Raw genomic sequence first — 21,974 nt, 5'->3', positions numbered from 1 at the left:
CATATTGGTGTGATCATTCAGTACAGCCCGACATGGCCAAGACCTCTTATGGTCTGGAAATGTCTCTATTTCATTTGGCACTCAGGATCAGGCCTTTTATAGCACACTAGAAGACGAACAATGAGTTGTTTGAAGTCCAGGGTACACAATGTTGTGATTTTTTTATTTTTTAAAGAAATTGCTCTTGCAATTTATTTTCTCTCTCCTTCAGTTTACTAATATATCTACAAGCAAGAGTAGATTGAGACACATAAGAGTGTGTGTGTATATATGTGCGCCAACATTCACTGACTGAGCTGCTGCCTTCACCCTTCAGTATATCCACCTTGAGCTTTAGCTGAGTGCCTGGGGTAGAGAAATCTGCCAAAGTAGGTCTGGCTTGATCTGCAGCTATTTAAAGCGCTGCTATAGTTCCACTGGGTCCTCCCATTTGGTATAAATCGGTCAAACATTTTTTAACTGTGCAGCAGTGGCTCTGCACAGGGGTTGAGAGGGAGATTGATGGAGTGTGCACTGGAAAATATTGGATATGCAAGCAAGGGGAAATGTGAAAAGCAAATGATGTAAAGTGATGTAAAATCTATGCTGTAAAAACTGAAATTAAACTGGAATTTGAGCCTGCGAAATGTAAGAAAATCATTATATGATTCAGCTGTAATCTAACTTATGATATAATCGTTTAAAATCCAGTTTATGTGAGCCTGAAATTGAAAACCTGTTCATTCTATGAGGTACAATATTAGCGTATAATAAAATTTAGAGATGATATAAAATACACCAAACTGCTGTACAACAGATAATCAGGACAGACGCTGGCATTTTGTGATATTCACAGGAACGAATCCAGCCTTGGCGAAAATAGTGGGTACAGAGAATTGAAAGAAATCACACAGTGAAAAAGTTGTCCTTTCTTTTCAAATGTCAAGTCAAATAATTGCAAAGAGCTAAACGGGTAATGTGCTGCACCATGCTGGAAAAGATTGAGGAGATACCTGGTATTGTATTCCGACATGCAAATCCCAGTTTAATAGCTTCTACTCTAATCATATTGCATCTACTCTGACATTATTAAACCTACTGCTGCTCTATTTAACAGGTTTAATTGAAGTCATCAGTGTCATCATCAGTGTATCAGTGTTTGGACTTACTGGTTTCTTGAGGAAGAACAGAGACAGAGCTCCAACAAGAGGCATGTCACCCAGCAACGGCTCCATCACCACTCTCAACACGCCGTGGATCTGTGACAACACAAGAGGAACACATTATCACACATACATATAGTACACAAAGGGAGAGCTAAAGGGAGCTCACAGTCCGTTGGCCCTTGACATTCCTCAGCGGTGGAACCGTTAGCTGTAGCACATGACAGGTTGGAAACTCGATCACAGCCTGACTTCACACATGCCCTGTGTCATCCTCCACCTTCTCCATAACATGTTATGACAATTACAAGGATTATAGTATTGGAAATGCTTCAGACTTGTCATGTGGATCTCACCAGCTGCTCTAATCCACACAAGGCAACATAGCATGTTTAAATTCTAGCACCAATGTCTTTGTTTTGAAGCTATATTTGTATTTTCAGGAATAAACGTCAGTGAATCCTGCTTGTAGCCTGTAGAATAGCATCTGAAACAGCAATTACACGTATGAAGCCATTGCTAATAAAGCACCAGTGAAACCAATACCAATAACACCCTTGAAACCAATACTAATAAAACTCTTTTAGTGTTTGGATGGAGCTCTTCGGAGGAAATGCCACCACAATCATTTTAAGACTTCACTTTATTTCTGTGGCCAAGGAAAGTTCAATTAGTGATTTTTTTTTTTTACATTATTTCCTGAAAATAGAAACAAGAAAAATGATCCTTCAGTTTGTCATCTGCAAGATAAAAGCTGCTCCTTAGATAATGACCTGGCATGAATTTGCACAAAAAGCTCCCTCACATGAGTCATTTTTCTTGTTTCTAGCTTTAGAAAATAGTAGTACACTTAATATTTGTCGTAGTATTGACATAACTGTCTTCAGGAATAATAATGTCTTAAAGACAAGGTGATCTACAGCAACTGGCTAGCAGCCAAACACCAAGATGAATAGATCTTAAATGTAATTGATTCATTTATAAAAGAACAAGACTAAGAGTCTATGGCTATTCTCTGTGAGGCTGCAATTATAACCACAGTTGTGCTAACATGCTGATGTAAAGTCAAGTCAAGTCAATGTTATTTGTAGAGCGCAGTATAATAAAGAAGCAATTCAACGTGCTTTGCAGAGTAATAAAACAGTAATGATACTCACTACACTGATAAACAGTAAACGTTTTTCAGGTAGAATGTTTATCATGTTCACTTGGTTGGTTAGCTAACTCTTGCTAATTAGCACTAAACACGAAGTACATCTGAAGGTTTTCTCTTAAATCTGTCTAAAGAATAATAATACCAGCAACTGACTAGCAGGGAAACACCAAGCTAAATAGATCTTAAATAATGGATTCATTCATAAAAGAGTAAGATGCTAAAGCCATGCTAGCAGCTTTGTGTGGCTGTAATGACTGTATAGGCACTGCTGTGATTTGAGCTAAACGCTAACATCTGCATGTTAACATACTTTCAATGACATTGCTAACATGCTGATATTTAGCTTGTACTGTTCACCATCTTCATCTGCTAATTAGCTCTAAAGCAAAGTACAGTTGAAGCTGATGGGAATGTTTTGAGTTTAGCATGTTTTTGGTCATTAACTTAAGTATTGGACAAATTAAAACTTTGAACTGATAATGGCACTAAATGGAAAACAAAGGGATCACCAATGTTGCTAAAAATCATCTGTACCAAATTCTATTGCAAACCTATTCAACAGTTTTAGAGACATCTACAAAATTTGAGTGTATATAATTTCATCTTTAATTGCATTTGTTTGTTGGATTATGCATCACATCTGTTGTATTCAGCATATTTTCATATTATATGAGTGTATATAATTTAGCCTTTAATTGCATTTGTTTCTTTGTCTTTTTTGCATCTTTGTTTTTGTATTTTGATTTGATTTATGTCGGGTGGCTGCTGAGGCATTTTAATTTCCCTTTGGAAATTAAATCCATCCATCCATCCATCCATCTATCTATCTATCTATCTCACTCAAAATGTCAACCTCATTGTGGCACTGCAGGAAAACTCCAGGGATCACCAAAGTCATCAGGATTCATCACCTTGGAACAAGAAATGTCTGTACCAAATTTCATGGTGATACATCCAATAGTTGTCATGGTGGACTGACCGACCACTAGCATAGCTAAAAATTATTGTATGTGTAAAGTCATTTATTTACAGATTTAACAAGCCTTTTATGTACAATAGCTGTGATGAGAAGTGGACCTCAATTATAGTAGCGGGACCACATGACGGTCTGATAAACAAAAGTTATCAGCCAGTGTTGAACCCTACTCCTCACAAAGCCATCAGTAATCTCAGTGTTATCATTGAGTCAAGCACACCTGCTCTGTGTAACATAAACCTGCTCAAGGAGTGATGAGACTAATGTATTAGCTGTTGATAATGAGCTGGAGAGATATGTAGGTCTGCCCAAGTTACATAATAGGAGCAGTGAGCAACAAATGACTCCCAGGGAAAGACTTAATAGCACTCGATCTCCAAGGAGGTACACTGATTGTTTTTTCTGCCTGCTACGTTCCACTGCGGCAACACACAAAGGGTGTCAAGGACATACAAGAACAACAAAACAGAGTCAGAGTCAGGCACTACAGGGAAAGAAAATCTTCTCAAGGATTGTACTGCAAATGAAGACGTTACATTTTTAGTATGTGAATATTTCATTTTCTAAAGTTTATTTCTTTCAAATTCTGTTCATCAGGTACATTTTAACAGAGAAGGAGCTCAGTCCAGTAAGATGTTTATAATTGTGTGGTAAAACCTTATAATGTCATTTTTACCTCTCTGAACTATTACTCCTTACTATCTTAACAGTTCAGTAGAGAAGTAATACCCAGCCTCAGGTCACGACCCACCCGAGAGGTTGCTTAAAAAATCTGAGGGGTCACAAGACAATAAATGGGATGAGAAGGAATAAAAAAAAAACATTTCTGCAATAAAAGACTTGTACTGAATATCTATTGAGACCTCTAAATATGATTCAAAGTGAAAAATCTGAGAGGAGAAAATCACTCTTTGGTTGAACTGCTGTCTGTAACAAACAGCTCACAGGTAGACATTGCTTCATTTGAAGAAGGAACCAGTGCTGTAGAGCATTTCATGAATTCTGTTTACAAATGCAATATATTATTATTATTCTGTTGTTTTACTTGTACTTATGCCTCATCAGTATGAGCACACACCTTTCTCTGCCACTGAAGTCAAGACTTTACTTTGTGTTTTCATGCCAGAGTATGATAAAGTTATACACTTAGAACTCTGAAAGCTTTCTGTATGTAGACATTTAAAAGTCACTGCACAGAAAGAGCTTTCAATTGGAAGGGAAAAGGCTACTGTCCAAATATCTTTAGCATCCTGTTCTTATGTGCTGTACAAAGAAGAAAGTTTTCTTTAACTGTTCAGCCAGCACTAGAGAAGCCTCTCAAATTAGAGCCGACAGTGCAGACCTTTAAGTCACCAAGTCACTTTATTTTGGACTTCCCCTGCCCTCACTGGAAGACACCTTCAGATCACGCTGCCTCCGCAGAGCCAGCAGCATTCTGAGGGATGCGACTCACCCCTATCATCACCTCTTCTCACTGCTGCCATCTGGAAGGTGCTACAGGGCCTTAAAGATCCTTCCAGACTCTCTCAAAAACAGCTTTTACCCCAGAGCCCCCACTGAACTGAACTCGACATAACAGCATGTCCCTACTACCACCACCCCACATCATCATAACACCATGTTCCTTGTCTATCAACCACTGCAGAGGCCAAAACTCTGTGAGAATGTGTTAGAAAAACAGAAACCAATCAGAAAAAAAAGGAATTTCCTTACCTGGATGCTCTTGATACCAGCTTTGCAGTAGTAGCGTTTAATGTCCACGTCAATCTCTGTATTGCCTACAAAGCTGAAAAAAACAATAGTATGCTGGTAAAAATCCTGTACCAGGACCGAGGTTCTTTCACTTTTTTTTTATCAGTCTCAAAGGGACTTTCGTGGTCTTGTTTGGTGGGATAAGACGTCACATTGGTTAACTTCAGACCTCATGCAGATTTCCATGTTTTATTCATTCACTTCATGGTGTTGTTTTTGAAACTCCTGCTGAGTGTTTAGCTTGTGTAAATGTGACATGACTGAAGTAATTGAGCTCACTGAGTTATATTTAGTTTTTTAAAAGCCTGTTATTTAACCAGACCTTTAATGTTATAATCCTTAAGATTTTCATGGAATCACACCCTGTTTTTCATGGTCTGCATTACCTCTCTGTACAGTCGTTTTCTTTGTTAGTGGCAGAATCCGCCATTCCCACACTGAATTTAAATTGCCTACCTACACACGAGGGATTAAAAGCAAATGATGCAGCAGGTATTCCAGCGTTACTGATTGTTGTTCATGGCAGGATGTAAAAAGGTAATTTACTGACTGACTTATTTATCAGAACAGCATGTTTGTTTGGCTGCACTGTAAACAGTTGTATTTCTGACAAAGTAGCTGCTCAAGGCGTGTTTGCTGTAGTATTAAAGGATAGGTTCACAAGTCTGTCTTAAAACAATAGTCAGGTGCCCAGGTGAACACTGAAATAGGTTTTTCGTGCCATAATCATTCCTCCTATGCACACTGACCAGTAGAACTTCCCTTCATAATGCACTAACAATGTAATAGGTGAGGGCCAAAATCCACAAGCCTCCTTTAGTGCAAAAATGTATTTAAAAATTGATATGAAGCTTCCAACCAAATGAGTCATATCAGGTAGATATCTTTCAATGTTACAGTCTTTTTAGTGCCAAAGTCTCTCTTTTTGAAACACTGTCCGAGGAAACACAAAGAGGGAATTTGATGCTAAAAAGACTGTAAATGTGGCAGATATCCACTTGATATGACTAACTCAGACTGCTGAAGCCTCATATAACCTCTTTTAGTGTTCATATGGGCACTTGACATATTTTAAGACAGACTTGAAAAATTGTGAACCTATCCATTGTGTTACCATATGTGTTACTGTGTTAACATCAATAAACCAAAGGTGTCAACCAAATCAATCATGACGAAAATCTTAAAGTTGCAATACACGACTTCCAGCCACTAGATGTCGCACTATAGCACCAACATCTTGGATCAAAACAAACGTGTGTCGTTAACTCAATAAAGTTGAAAAAAAGAAAAGAATCAGATCAAACTGTCAAACTAGGCAGAGCTGATCAAATATGGATCAAGAAGTCTTGATATATGTCTGGAGGGGATCTTTAATGATTACAACTTTAACTGCATTACTTTGTTTTTCTCAAATTAACAATTCCTTAAGGTCTGTGAAAATGAAAAAAGCTACAATTGTAAGAGAATAATGATTTAAACAGATCTGGTTGGCTCACCTGATCTGTAGATCCATGATGATCTGTCGCTTATCCACATTCTCTGTGTAAACCTTGACCCCATTGACCCTCAGGGGCTACACCGCAACAGAGGGAAACCATTATTACCACTGCACCACTCCAGTCCATCAACACCACACCAACACCAACACACCCTTCCCAACCTCCACGTGGTTAGCACAAGGTCGACCCCTCTCCTGACCCCCACATGGAAACTATTTAAGAAACAAGCATGCCCACATGTGTCAGCGACGTGCATGTATGTCCAAACGGCACCTGCTGCTAGTAGCCTGTTTTATCACCGCTGCAACAGCACATGATCAGTCTGAGAACCATGTTTGAACTCTAAAAGACGCTCACTTTGTCTCCGATGTCGATCTTGCTGAAGCAGAAGGTGCTGAGGTGGGCGTTGGACTCCTTCACCGCCGGCTCGATCGTCTCCCGGAACAGTTTCTCCACAAACTTGCAGATGTAGGGCCACATCTGTTTCACCGTCTGACAGCGTACAGGGAGAGAACAGGGACTGAACTTGATGGAACAAACTAAAAAATTGGAGTAATTTCTCCATCACATTATTATCCTAAAAGACATGTACATGTATGTGCTATAAGACATTGCGGGATATTACTTTCATTACATTAACTTGATCTTCTTTAGGTTGTTCTTGCTGCTTCATACAGGTATGTGGCTCATACTGTGAATAATACAGTTACTGTAAAATATTCAAACTGTAGCTCTATTTAGGTAGAGTCTTGTCACACTCATACACATCAAGCAGGAACACCAACAAATGAAATTTTGATGGCTGCATCTGGATCATTTTAATGTATTCCCATGACTGCTTTTTTTATTTACATCCAGGTTGTTGCCATGGGGATTCACAGGGGTTATTACATTTTACAGTGCTGCAGAAACAGGGCTGTATGTTAAGTCCAATGTGCCGCAGTATAGAGTGTGGCAACATTCACAGGCCCAGAGACGAGTGACAGACATCCCATTTACTCTGGTTTTCACAAAGCAAGAAGGAAGGCTTCACTCAAGCAAACAAATTCAAGAGACAGCCGCTCGATTCATTACCTTGTTTAGCCACTCCACTCGCTCCACATCTGGGAAATGGACCTACAATGGAGAAAAGAGAGCAGATAATCTCTTGGTTGGTTTCAATAAGCCTGTTAATGCAACATTTTAAAGGCAGATTCCACATTCAGCTCTGGGGAGAGATTTGTGCCACTGAAAATCTGACTTAAATAAAGAGAGCATGTATTTACTTGTTTGAAAATTAGGTTTTTTTATATTAAATTCAGCTGCAATTAGTTGAATAATCAATTACTTTGGTAATCTATTAATCTTTTAGTTCATTTTCAAGCAAAATTGACAAGCAGGCCCTAGTTTCCAGCTTCTTTAAATTACCTCACCTCGCTTGTAAATTGCTTTGGATAAAAGTGTCTGCCAAATGCAGACTAAATAGAAATGTTGCCAAATGTGATTTACTGCTTTCCCTTGACTTTCATTATAGTAAATTGAATATCTTCGGGTTGTGAATTGCTGGTCTGATAAAACAAGACATTTGATGACATCACCTTGGAGTCTATGTAATTGTGATAGACATTTGTCAGTATTTCCTGATATTACAGTATGTGGACCAAATGATTAACTGAGAAAATAACCCGGAGATTAATCAATACTGATACTAATCATTAGTTGCAGCCCTAATTAAATTTCAGTTGAAACTATTTCCAATTTAGAGAAAATTACCAAACTCATGACCAAATTCTATGAAGCACATTCACTCCGAATAAGGTCCAGAGACAGAAAGTTTGGCTGTATCTTTGAATGAGGGATGCGCTGATCTGATGCACTGGATTGGTTTTAGCCCCAAAACTTATCTTATTAAGTGGATCAGAGATGACATGACTGTTTCTTTGTCAATATGTTGTCATCATCCAGTCATGGCAGGCCACCAACTCAGTTTTTTGTGCTACAGCAATGCATGATGTTACCTTACATCAAAATGATTATAATGAGCTGAGAAAAAGAGAGCACGAGGATCGGATTAGTGTATCTGAAAATACCCTGCGTTGAGGCGTCGGAATCTGTATCAAGAACGAGAACTTGGCAAGAGCCATCTTCTTCCACTTCAAACGGTTTCAAACTGCTGTTTCATGAAGAATTAATTTGTTGTTGTCTCAAATTGTAAGATTTCTTCTTGTTTCTTTTGTGTTTTGATGTACAAGAACTTGATGCTGGGGCTTTTTGACTTGGAGTTATTGCTTGATAGGAAAGACAACAAAGAAAAGATGAAAGCGAGTTTCAAAACACTCTTCAGACAAATGTCAAGTTTCCCCCAGTTTTCATTTCTACTTTAGGAAGGGATGTATTGTATAACCTTTGTTTTATCTTCGCCTTTTGTGTTGGTATGAGATGAATAATATAAATGTAAACCTTAGAAGTCGTCTCTTTCTACATTGTGAGTGTGAGCAAAGTGCATTTACGCTGTTTGTGTTATTAGACCAACACTATAGACAGATACTGCATTAGATTTACAGGTGAATTAGAAAGCAGAATTAAGAATACCCTAATACTGTGTATGTGTAATTATACTGAGCATCAAAATAAAATCCAATACCATATTCAGTAGCAGTTAATCCTGCACAAGGCCTCAGCGAGTCTCACATTTCCGCACTGCATTTGTGCTTTGAGCCTGGACCACAGTTTGAGTAATCTTCTTGAACGACCACAGTAAATAGGACATTGATTAACATGGGGTAAAGGAAATACCTATTGTGCACAAAGATGAGCAACGACGCACACACCACCTTTATAAATAACAGATAAACCACTCTGCCTCTGCTAAAAAAAAAAAAAGCCCTACACCTCTCCATCACACTGTATTTAAGGTGTTTATTCCCTAATCGCGACAGCAAGATGAAGTGATGCTACTGGCTGGAGTGTTGGTGAGATATGACATGCGGTGCGACAGCCACAATGGATAGCACTATTCCTCATGGAATGGCAACAAAAGTGCTTATCCAGCGTTCATGTCAAAGTTGGATAAAGCAGTGACAAGAGTGAGAACAGATGAGGGACAGAAAGTTCTAGTGTATATGACGGATTCAGGCACACGGTTTCGTTATGAAGCGGAAATAGTACAATCCATTGTAAGAGACACTGACAAGGCTTCATTATTACTCCTGACACAGTGACCCTATTCAGAAAGTCTCACTGAAGCAATAGTTAATTCATTCAAAGACATGTTTTTGAGTGCTGGCAGAGGGGACTCAGCTGAGTCGATGTGAAACTGAAAGTCATCAGAGTTTGTCTCGAAAGTGGAATTTACTTAAAAGACATCTACTGTTTTTCTCCTTGAATTTAAACTGCCTAAAATGAGGAGGTCTGAGAGGTGCTCAGGACCTGAGTACAAACTCAAATTACAAACCTGTTATTAATTAGACATTAAATAATTAATGAGATATCTTATTTATATCCTGAAAAAGTAGAAAAGTACCACATTCAAGATACAGAGGACAAACTATTTGATTCAGCTGACAGCACAGCTCTACAGCACAGTAGTATCTCCTAACGACGTCACACACATATTGCTAACCTCTTACAAGTTCCGCTGACATACGTGCATCTACTAAAGGTCTACTTGATCTCCTATAAATAGCACACCTATTGGGAAACTGAACTTAAGCTGAGTTTCTGTCTTTAATGCTGCCTTGTGTCCCACGTGACATTAAACTAAGACCCAGCACATTACTTACAGTGTAAAAAGCAGCAACACCAGCCAGCCAATGACTCACCCTGGATGAATACAGCTGAGGATATAAAGTGGAGCAAGGAGGAATGCATTTTAGTGATAGACATTTGGGAATGGGGCCACTTCACTAAAAAAAGGGCTTTGTGAAAGCAATGCCCTCTCTATTAAGATTCAGTTCTGCTTAGTGGGGAGGAACTGGCTCTTGCCCAGATTTAAGAGCCACTGACTGGTGAAAAACGCCACCTCTGATCACAGCACAATATTGATGCACAGAGATGCGCTCAGCTTGTCAGTCTGGAGCACGTTAATCAATCACGATTTCCTGTGATGACTATGCACAGGCGCCAAGATACGAGCAAGGGATGCATGTACTGTACCTGCTTGACTTGCTGTTTCTTTGAAAACCACAGACTGAAGGCAGGGGATGGTGAGGACACTCCTTAATGCCTTTTTTCATTTTAAAAAGGATGCTCTCAATCCATCTTACTCCTGCAACCTCGTTTAATAGCCTCAATGCATTCTCAGCGATGTGTCAGCAAAACTGGCTTTTAACTGTTCTCAAAACATGATCCTACACTGGACATCACAAACCAGTTGAGCTGTGACTCTGGGATGAGGTTTGCAGTTCAGTTAAGTTGTAATTTGTGCACCGATAGCAATCGATTCTATGCTATCTAATTTGTTTTCTCACTGTTTCCTAAATCCAACCCCGGAGACCATCTCTGCCCCATAAAAAGGTTTTAGTGGACAGAAATCTCTCAATTACACTGTTATTTCTACTACAGAGGATACATAGTGCACTGATGAATTTATAGGGCGTCTAAAATAAGTTTCTGTGTGTCTAAAGTTGTGGATATGTTATGTTGCATGAGCCTGCAGGTAGTCGGAGGCTGAATCAATGGATATTTATTATATATGGCAACTATATCAGTCCTGTATAACATTCATTAAGAAAAATAACTGCTTGAATCTATTACTACACCCTAAAAAGAAGCCGACCCACTCTGAAATGTTTCCCCTTTATGCTACGATCCCCCAGACGGCATTAACAAATTAGATAACTAAACACAAAATTTAAATGCCACAATTAATATTTTGGGATGTAAAACACTGCCTGCAGTCCGTCTCTTAAAGTGTTGTTATTTAGTTGCATGGACTAACAAATGTCTGCTAGATATCAACAATCAAATGGTGGCATGCCTCAATTTGTTGTTTATCTGAGTTGTATTATGTGTTTGGATATATCTTAATAAGATGTGCTCCAAGTTATCTTAATGAGTTACAAACTGGGGTTTTCTGAGGATCCTATAAGAGGCTTTGGGAGATTCCCAACAAAACCCTAACCACTAAACTGCTGACCATGACAAGGAAAAGGTCAAGAGCCCCAGTGTTATCTAACAATTTTAACAAGACAAAGTGTTGCAGTAACAGAGTGAGTTACTACAGAAGAGATAGCAGTCTGGATCCCAAAATAACAGGGACCCTGTGGGCATGTTTCCTTTCCAGCGTGGTGTCTGGTTTACCATTGTACCCTGCTGTATTTAGACTGGGGCTCAGTCTAATGTCACTGCTGGTGGGGGACAGCTGCTCCATCACAGCTTTACAGCTCAACTCCTGCTCCTCCTGCTCCTGTCAGCTGACAGTTTTCCTGGAAACTCAAAAATGTTGATCACAAAAATACCACATGCTCTTCAGAGAAACCGCTCAGGACATTATTTCATCAACTGTATTTTTATTTACAGGGTGTCTTACCCATGATGGCAAATCAGAGGTCGTAAGACTTTGCTTGACACTTCTCTCCTCTTGCTCAAAGAAAGCCAGTGCTCGGCTCAGTCGACTGTACTTCCCTCCTGTGTTTCTCCTCCACCAAAAAAACACAACAAGTCCAATCAACAGCCAGCTGAAGCTGAACTCAAAATACCCCAGTGCATAAATTGGGAAAATGAGCACAAATGTTTTAGCGAAGTGCACCCAGGTATGGGTCAGCTCGCTGGTGGCAGACACCGGGGTGTCATCGGGTGTGTTCCCCGCTGAGGGATGGGGTAAGTTGGCGCAGAGCGGAGCGGGGATCGGCGCAATGTGTCCATTCTCCTTGCTGTGTGAAGGGGCTCTTCGTACAGCTGTCATGCTGTCTCTTGACATGTCTCTGCGCCCCAGAATCCGTCTTCAAATTGGTAAAAACGCGGATATTCTCACGTTGGCTCACCTGCACACCAGCCCATCGCCTTCAGAGGAGTCGTTGGCATTGACCACTTTAGTTTACGCTAAAAGGTGAGGACTGCATCCCTTTAAATGAATTAGTCCTCTAAGCCTGTCCAGTCCACAGCCCCACTCACTCTGTACCCTGAACACGGGGTGAGAATGATCATTTCCAAATACGCACAGGCACCCTGTACTCTGCGCCTCCAGTACAGCTATTAGCTAAAAAGTAAAAAATACCGCCATCTACTGCTTACTAGCGGTAAACACATCTTAATTGAGCTGTGGTGGTAATATTGCACATAATAGACTATATTTAACGTCAAAGCACTTGACTTTCCTTTTAACAGTAGAAAAAACCTACTAGAGTGACTGTAATTCAAACAAATACTTACAATTTTATCTTAGCGCCCAGCTAAAAAGCTATCAATGTGCTATTAATTTAAAGTGACGAGCACAGAGACATCGATCAACAGACAACAAGGTTTTATGTAGTTATAGCTTCAACTGAGGTATTGGTCTCAATCGATATAATTGTGTAAAACGAGAAAATTCAAGTGAGCTTGGTCAAAAACAGAACAATATTTCGCTATAGACAGTTACCATGACAACTGACCGTTGATGCCATGGATTGCTCTGCTGCCGATTAGTACGCCTGTTGTCAAGCCGAAGTGACGCGCTCTCCTTGGTTTCAGCTAACTGCGCTTGCGCACTAGAGATTTGCCATGATGTCGGCGTCACAACAAAAATATAAGCTCTTTTTCAGCGATTGAAAAGCTTCAAAAATACATAAAAAACAAATGAGAACATGTATAGTGATAAGGTAAGTGTTTCGGTTTTGTCTTTACCGCATACGGACTAAAGCTGGGGGACATTTTGTCTGTGGAAAATGTGTCGTGGTGGTAGTTGAAAAAACGTTATCCAGTGAACGTTGTCTTGCTGATTTTAAGGGGTTTAGCCTTTTGTCGTAAATATGTATCTATGTTGTCTTTGAATGTACGTTATAACGGCCATTCAGTGAACTTGGAAACATCTGTTCATTTAGAAAATAACTAAGGAAGACACATGGAAACCAGCTGACCTGAGAAGACATCTTAGGGTAAGTTTCTAGTTAAGAAGAGTTGTGTCGTATTTATTGGGACCATGTACAGTGTTAAACATAAATGTTAACATTTGATATACTGCACCAGAGTTAGCTTAAGCTAATTTTCATCTGCAGTCCCTTACAATTAAAACATATAACAGCACAATAACAAACAGTACAAAGCAAAATACACACAGGACACATTATACAAAATACAAATCTACACACAATAGCACATCACATACACCCACAATGTCAACTAGAAAGTAATAACGTAAGCTTATCAGTGAGTAGATGGATTTGTATCACAGACGCCAAGTAATACCAATGATTTTTGTTGGTTTTTTTTAGGAGGAAGGATATGGTGATGACTATGTCAGGAGAGATGAGACTGGGAGAAAGCACCGGGGTGGGGAATCCACAGAGAGACGCCACAGGGACCCAGAGAAGGAGTCTAGACGGGAGAGAGACAAACACGGGGAAAGGGAGAATACAAGAGAGAGACGACATGATGATGAAAAGGACAGATATGTAGACCGGAGGAAAGAGGGCTCACGTGACAGGAGAGGCGATAAGGAAAGGGATAGAAGAGAAGACAGGGAAAAAAGAAGGGAAAGGGAGAGGTTGGTAGATGCAAACAAGTACTACAGCAATGATTCTAGAGAGAACAGAGACAGGAGGCGGGATAAAGAGGAAAAGCATGAGAGGGAGAGAGACAAGGAAAGAGACAGAGATAAGGAGAAAGAGAGGGTAAGGGATAGAGAGAGACACAACGAGGAGGACAGGTATAAAAGGAGGGAAGATAGAGACAAGGAAAGAAGGAGAGAAGAACGGGACAAAGAACACAGGACTGAGAGGGAGAGAAGGAGACACGAAGAGAGTGGAGAAGGAGGAAGAGATCGGTTAGAAAAGCACGACAGAGAGTACAGAGATCGGCATCGGGAAAGAGACAGACACAAAGATGAATATGAAATTACGAGGAATGACAAAGAAAGAAGAGAGAGGCATGAAGACAGAAAGCATTCAGAGCTGAAGGAGGAAAGAGGTAAAGCGACAGTTTCCCATATTCTAGCTTTCAATATCTACAGGATAACAGTTTACATATGGAGTCATAATTTCAATATTTCTGATTTCAGTGTACAAAGAGGAACATAGAAAACATAAAGAGGATAGAGAAAGAAGACACAGAGAGAGAGGATATCATGTAAGTAAGCATCCGCAGTAGTATTGATTGCATTTTGATAATATATTTGCAGTTGTGTTAAAATCCTTACTGCTCATTTTTCTGCACTCCAGGATGAAAAACGGAAGCATGACGGTGACTCCAGGGAGCATCGAGCCTTGAAGGGGTCAGGTGAGGAGGTCAGACATCAGCGAGCAGATGGGGACAAACACAAAGAGAGAAGACACAGAGTGGACGAAGACCCAGAGAGTAATCACAGAGACAGGACCAACTCCAAGAAATCATCCTCTGACAAAAGCCATGAGACTAAGACTGCGAAAACACAGGTTAGTAGAACCATAAGTTGCCTTTATAGCCTTCATAAAACTTATCCATTACTTTTCTGTAAATGTTTCCCTGAAGGAATTTATGACATTAATTTTTTTGTGATCCAGGAAGTAGAGAGGCTATCTGAACACTGGACAGCTAGTGTAAAAGATGCAGGAGACACAGAGGAGCCTGTAAGATGCTACATTTGGTTACCCAGCTGTGAAAGCTAACTAAAAAATCTACTTTTGCATTTCAGTAGACTTTTTTTTAGCTTGGTGATGTGGTTTTCTTATTCCCATTGATAACTGGCAGACAATATAACATCATGCTAGCCAGTTACAATGAAGTTTGATCTCCTTGCTACACTTTCCTCTGCTTGTGTGAAAGCAAAGCATGTTTCAGCTCCTTCTGCAGCTGCTTGTAATAAAAAAGCTTGTTTTTATTGCAGTTTTTGGGAAATCTGTCTCTTTGTTTGCTGTGTCCTGCATTTTGTGCACAGTCTTTTTCTTCTACATTCAACTTCAGCTCCACTAGAGTGCAGCATGGACCTGATGAGTCTCTGCATGCTTAACTGAAGTGTTTCCTTCTTCATGCATTTAAATTACATTTGCAGGTTATCAATGATGAAAATTTGGCAGACCAGGAGTATGAAGATGACTTTGAGGTAAAATAATATAGCTCTCTCATTATAGATACTGTGGTACTTTTTCTGTTGGATAATAAAACAAATATTCTGTTTATATTCTTTTAATTTAACATTTATTTATTTTTATGTTACTTTTGCATGCTGTAATCGATTAACTTTCCAAGAAAGTGGTGAGTGTTCAGAGCTTTCATAACGTGAAGTTTGTGCCCATAGCATTTCACAGTGTTTGTTATTTTTTGTTATTCATATTGTATGTAATAAATGATGGATGTGATTTCTCTGTTCAAAGGATTATGAGGAGGATTTTGAGGAGATGGATGAGAGTGCAAATGAAGGTGAGGAGGAGGAGGAGGAGCCAGAGCATCCAGAGGTGGGAGAAGAGACTGAGGAACTTACACCACAAAGAAGAGAGGAGATTAAGGCAATTCGGAGAGCCATGGATGAAGAGAATGAAAGAATCGGAACAGCTCAGTCCAGAGAAAGTACGAGCAGAGAGGAGGAAGACAGGGCAAAATGGTCCAGAGGTACAGTTTAACTGTTGCACATGAGACAGTCTACCACGATTTGTATTTTCATATTAGCATGGTGGAAAATCAGTTAATGCAGTTAAAGGATATAATGCTTCTTCTGTTTATACTGTTTACAGGCTCTGAAAAGAACCAGAATAGAATTTCCCAGCGTGGGAAATTTATCGACTTTGTGGCGGCGAAGCAGCGCGAAGTCAGCAAGAAAGTTGCCACAAAACAAAAGTAGGTTAGCAGCTTGGAGAATTGAATCTTGTAATGGGATTGGATATTTATGGAGCAATTCATATTGGAAATATTTAGAAATGGATTGAGGCATGTCTCCTCTGTAATCATTTAGAAAAGTAATGTTATATAGGCTACAGTATATAATGTTTTGTTTCTTTCCCGACTACAGGAAACGCAGTACAGAGCTGCTCCGCTTAATTGACCTGGATTTCTCAATGACATTCTCCCTTTTGGATCTGCCACCTGTTAATGAATATGACATGTATATTAGAAACTTTGGGACTGCAAACACCAAACAGGTCAGTATTTATAGTATAGTCAACTTCAACCAAATTATAAAAAAAAATCAATGATGCCACTCTTTTCTTAGCTGTAGTCCTTGTCTAAATAACATATGAGAAATTATTTCTTTGTAAGGCTTATGTTCAGTGTAATGAAGATAACGCAGACCGAGACATCCAGACAGAGGAGATAGAAGTGTGTGAGAAGTGGACGCAGCATCCTCCAGAGCACAATGGAGCCTGTGGCGGTAAGAAAACACCAAGCACATTCTCTGATCATTAGTGTCGACATGCAGATTTCAATATGATGCGTTCTTTGATTTTACAGATCCAAACCTCTCTTATGAAGCACGAGACAAATCCATGAGTGAATTGAATTTTGATTCACAGCGCCTGACTGCATTTCTTCACTCAGCCTCACAGGTTATCTTTTTCATAGTTGTTGACTTTCTGCATGAGGATCATTTGTGGGTCTGTCATCAACACTGACTCCTGTTGTCTGTTGTGACTCAAAGGTCATGGTTGTACTGTTGGAAGAGGATCAAGCTGAGAGGAAATCCCTGAGGAAGCTGAGGACTCAAACGGACACGCTGTCTTTCAGCGATGGAAGTTTACAGCTGAACACTAAGTTGCCTTTTCTTTATGGTAAACACCAAAACCAGAGGAAAATTGATTTTGCTCTGACACCAATTTTTTGTCCAAACCACTGTATTCTGATTGGTATTTGTGCCTTGTGGTTTTATCTAACCATAGCTATTGTTGCTCTGAATATGCTGTATAAACCAGTACATGCATGTGACTTCACCACTCAGAAAGTCCTTCTAATGGGTCGCTCCATTTTTTTTTTTTTGTCAATTGCAGGTCGCCAAATCAGCCTGGTGCACTTCTCTCAGGTCCAGAGGCACACCATGATGTCAGTCCACAAGCCTACAACTAAACCCAGCGCTGTTCGTCTTGACAGTTGCACCCTCATCTGCATCTGGAATATTTGGGAGCCGTCCAGACCTCAGAAGATCCTTGTTTATGAATCTGAGGTGATATTTTCAAGTTCTAGCAAAGTGGGTTGTGATAAATGACAAACTTCAAAACTAGACATGAGCAAGGCTACAATTTATTTGCTCATTATCAGTAAATTGCATTGAAAAGAGATCTACATTTTGTTCAGGTGCAAATCAACAGAAGAGTACCTGCACACATTGTTCCCAAATGTTTTTTAATTCCACATGGACATGACAACATTTCTTCACCTGAAGAAGACCCATAGTAATCGAACATGTGGAATTAAACAAGATGTGGGAACAATTTAGCAGTGTGCAGCAGTGTGCAGCGTGATTTTTTTTTATTTTACCAGAGGATATTTAATAATGCAAACACACTGAAATTGCCATTTTGCTTCAAAAAATAATAATTACAGTAAAAATTGCATGGTAATACCCCATATTTCATGATATAAATAAAACAATGCCAGGTTTTAAAACGCAGCATGTACTGATAACAACTGTGGAATTGACTCATGAACAAAATTTGCCATTAAGAGCCAGTGAGGACAAAGTCACATCATCTCTAACATCTACAAAACCTCAAGTCCTTTTAAGCTCTTATGATGCTCTCTGTCTCAGGTGCAGTGTTGCTGCTTCAGCCCTGGAAAGGCCATATTGGTGTTTGCAGGCACTTCAGTTGGCTCTGTGGTGCTGTGGGACCTGAGGGAGCATGCCAGTAATCACTACCGCCTGAAGATAGGGGACGAAGAGTGGACCTTCAGACAGCCTACATTCTCCACCGGTGTGTCACAGATGAGAGGCTACATCAGAATTTAATTTATTCTCAGGCTGGTTGAGAGGTTCAGAGGATAATGCCACTGAGTGATTTCTGTCCAGGCCACACTGTACCAACTCAACTATTTTATATGACGCTTTTTGCGCCTTTTTCCTCTGCATTTTCTTCTGTTATACATCATATCTCATCATTATATAAAGAAGGCACTGATTTACCTGAACACATACCACATCATTGGTCATTTCCACAACCCTACACCAAGCATGTGCTTGATAAATGTCAGTAGGTAATAAGTAGAAAGTATCTTTATTTACTACATATAGAGTCTCAGGATTGCCTCTGCCTTTCTCTCACTTAAAGTTCAGAGGTGTTCTTCTTACATAAGAGTAGCGATGATTCAGTGTGTGCTGATATCCTCTCTTTTGTCTCCTTGTCAACACAGATGCAGTGATGGCCGGCTTTGGCCATTTCTCATCTGTGACGTCTGTGGAAGTTGTACCCTCCGCTACAGCAGAGGGGCTGAGGCCAGAGGTCCTACTTTTGGCATCTGAGGAAGGTATGGAATGGTATAGCGATGGTTAACACTTGGATTGAAGATCCTGTGTATATATGTGCCATATCGATTTACGGTACACAGTTAAATTTCATTAATGGTTTTTCCTGTTTCAAAATCCAGAGTCATCAGGATTGTCATTCCAGTTGGCTTCTCTGGATGAAAGCGGGGTTTTAAATTTCTGGGTAGGTTGGATTTTTAAAAAGAGCAGATAGTAGATATTTTTTTAAGTCATGCCATGATGAACTTTCTATCTGTGTCCTTTAGGTGGTGGTGGAACTCCCAAAAACCAACGAGGCAGGCTCTCAAACAGATTTAGGTAAGTCAGCAGTCACGTTTTAGAGCACTCCCTCTTTTTTCTGAGAACATACTCATCTTTCTCACACACGTGGTACCAGCTTTTCTCTCTTTCTCTCTTGCAGGGCTCAGGCCTGGTGGCAAAGTAAAGTTGCTTCACAGCTCCTCCCTCTTCACTGCTGAGAGGTGAGATTGATAAATAGCTTGTGATGATCATCCGTCACTGCCAGCAAGTGGGCTCAAAATACCCCACAATGTCTTTGGCCAGTGAAAAACAGCTGCTCTGTCGTCGTCATACGATCTTGTTTGTTATGTATCGTGGGCTGTTGTTTTTGTCACCTCAACATTCGATGGGAACATATGTGTGCGGTGTTAATGTAATGCAGTGTCGTGTTCCACGGGTTGGTTTGTTTTTGGATGGGAAATTTGTAACCTTTGACCTCCTGGTTTTGGCGTTTTCTCCCTCTCTTGTTCTGCTCTGCCTCTCAGGGTCTCGCCACGCGATGCGGTGAAAACAGCGAAAACGGGGACGTTACAGACGCTTCATTTAAAATTCCTCCCAACTGACTCCAATCATTTCTTTATTGGCACCAATATGGTGAGGATATTTTTGTTTGCCACAGTATGATGCTTTTCTTTTTCAGACATATATGCACCCAATTGTCCAAAAAATGCTGATACTAATATAATTTCTGTCCAAGGGTCTGGTCAATCATGGAACCAGTCATGGTTTGAAGGCTCCTCCGAAATTCTACAGCTTTCAGGATGTTGGAGTCCGACCTGCTGATGTCAGCTCAATTCATTTTTCTCCCTTCAGCCAACACTTTTTCTTGGTGAGAGTGCAGCTTTTTGACATTAAAATGATTTTTTTGTGGTATCCTCCTACACAGCAGTATCCTGCAAGGATTTAATGCACAAAAGCACAGAAGCTGCTTGTGTTTTTCAGGATGCTTCAAATATGATTCATTCAATTTGCCATTGCAATAAATGTTGTGAGGAACTTGCCTCTGTAAGCTCATAGTGCAGGACAGACAGGACAACATTCAACACAAACCAACATTTACAGTCAATAAAAACATTAAAATACACAAAGTGCCATATATTTAAATGTATGTGTATTGTATAAGACCTTTTTTTCCTCTGTGCCAGGTGGGTTGTGGGGACGGCAGCATCAGGCTACATGCAGTCAGCCGCGAACAGCCTGTGGCGGAGTGGAAGAACGGCACGGCTGGTGAACCGGTGGTCTCACTGCAGTGGGCCCAAACCAGGCCGACAGTCTTCTGTGTGCTTGACGCGGCCTCTAACCTCCACATATGGGACCTGCTGACAAATGACACAGAGCCTGTAGTGACTGAAAGGATGAATGCAGACAGGTGACACAAGACACACATGAGTGATGAGGTTTCTTTATTATTTAATATTTTTTTTAACATTGTTTTATTAATACGTGGCGTGCATTTTCCTTTCTCTTCATAGAGTGACAGCCATGGCTGTGTTTGGAGACTCAGGACAACAAAACACATATTCAGGAATAGCGCTGGCTCATGAGTCAGGAAAAATAGAAATGCAGTATTTCACAAGGAATTTTACTGTGCCGAGTTCTGCAGAAGAGGAAAAGTTGGAGAGAATGATGACTGAGGCCTTCTGAAAGCCTGCATCTGATATGGCTGCATTTAGACTGTTAACTCCAAATTTACAGTGTATTTAAACTCTGGATGAGCATCAAGATCAATTTATTAATCTGTTTTTGTCGCAGTCTAATGATGTCTATCAATTTGTATGTTATATTTAATGTTGATGTGTTTTCTTTTCTTCTAATTTGATAACACATGGCTATAAAATGTAACATTAACATATCACAAGAATGTGGCTAAAGACCAAAGACCCTCTACAGGGGCCACAATAACTTTAATACCCTGCATAAATAGTTTATAAGAAGTATATAATCTAGATATGTGAGATGTAAATATTTATACTTTTTGACAAATGTGAAATATTTGTACAGTGTTAGCAATTTTTATATAATAAACTGAGCATATTTGTCATTTTGTTGTGAAATTTGATCAGTTTTACTTATGTGTTGATTTTACACACTGTAACTTACTGAAGTTTCTGAATTGTTCATTATTAATTATGCATGTCTTAAAACTACATACACAACAGAGTTTACAATATGTTTAACCAGGGCCATAGCCAGGATTTTAGAAATACTGTGGTCATTAGTCCAAGTCCCTCCTGCTCCAGAAAAAAAAATAACCTGATACACAAAGTCTCAACATGTTTTGATTATTTGGAATTTGACTTATTCAGTCAACTGTTAAGTTATATTGTCTATAAATTTTATTAACCAAATATGAAGGTTTCTGCTTTGTTCTCAGCTAATGTTTTATTTTTGTTTTCTTCAGATAAGCCAGTGGGTTTTTTAAAATGTATTACTTAGCCTATAAAGTAGGAGCATTAATGATACAATAGCACTTTATTTAATCAAAAAGTTTATTAGAAATATATTAACTTCAAATTAACCAACTTTGGAGTCACATAGTTTTCACTGGCCAAACAGTAGATTCTGCACACTGCCAGAAACACTTAGAAGTAGTCAAAATGTAATGTTT

The 21,974-nt window shown here is 39.6% G+C and overlaps 2 protein-coding genes across 11 annotated transcripts in view; one reads left to right on the top strand and one right to left on the bottom strand.

Annotated features, from left to right (window-relative positions):
- esyt2b (extended synaptotagmin-like protein 2b) overlaps positions 1-13,040 on the bottom strand; it is a 32,724-nt gene extending 19,684 nt beyond the window's left edge. The window contains exons 1-8 of one of the 7 annotated variants that reach the window (XM_042398940.1): positions 12,035-12,143; positions 11,806-11,930; positions 10,287-10,340; positions 7,600-7,641; positions 6,883-7,017; positions 6,523-6,599; positions 4,988-5,060; positions 1,149-1,238 (exon numbers count right to left, since the gene is read on the bottom strand). In XM_042398940.1, coding sequence (XP_042254874.1) covers positions 1,149-1,238; positions 4,988-5,060; positions 6,523-6,599; positions 6,883-7,017; positions 7,600-7,641; positions 10,287-10,340; positions 11,806-11,808 — 474 coding nt within the window. In that variant the 5' untranslated portion in view covers positions 11,809-11,930; positions 12,035-12,143. The other 6 variants (XM_042398942.1, XM_042398944.1, XM_042398945.1 and 3 more) reach the window with 6 other exon arrangements.
- A 120-nt stretch (positions 13,041-13,160) lies between these two features.
- dync2i1 (dynein 2 intermediate chain 1) lies at positions 13,161-21,391 on the top strand. 4 transcript variants are annotated; one of them, XM_042398934.1, is made up of 24 exons: positions 13,161-13,304; positions 13,527-13,580; positions 13,917-14,610; positions 14,702-14,769; positions 14,862-15,074; positions 15,183-15,248; positions 15,671-15,721; positions 15,868-15,873; positions 15,993-16,227; positions 16,350-16,452; positions 16,625-16,754; positions 16,873-16,984; positions 17,065-17,159; positions 17,252-17,381; positions 17,598-17,770; positions 18,356-18,518; positions 18,955-19,068; positions 19,189-19,250; positions 19,333-19,384; positions 19,488-19,548; positions 19,852-19,960; positions 20,064-20,195; positions 20,512-20,735; positions 20,839-21,391. In XM_042398934.1, the coding sequence occupies exons 1-24, from the start codon at positions 13,290-13,292 to the stop codon at positions 21,008-21,010; spliced, it is 3,234 nt and encodes a 1,077-aa protein (XP_042254868.1). In that variant the 5' UTR covers positions 13,161-13,289; the 3' UTR covers positions 21,011-21,391. The 4 variants fall into 4 exon arrangements, with proteins under 4 accessions (XP_042254868.1, XP_042254869.1, XP_042254870.1 ...); XM_042398935.1 differs by lacking the exon at positions 15,868-15,873; XM_042398936.1 differs by lacking the exon at positions 15,183-15,248 and having other exon boundaries at positions 13,162-13,304.
- Positions 21,392-21,974: the final 583 nt, after the last annotated feature.

The sequence above is a fragment of the Thunnus maccoyii genome, chromosome 21 (genome assembly GCF_910596095.1).
Source record: "Thunnus maccoyii chromosome 21, fThuMac1.1, whole genome shotgun sequence".
NCBI lineage: Eukaryota > Metazoa > Chordata > Actinopteri > Scombriformes > Scombridae > Thunnus > Thunnus maccoyii.
The sequence above is the reverse complement of the archived record's forward strand: the minus strand, read 5'-3'. Positions and strand labels throughout refer to the sequence as shown.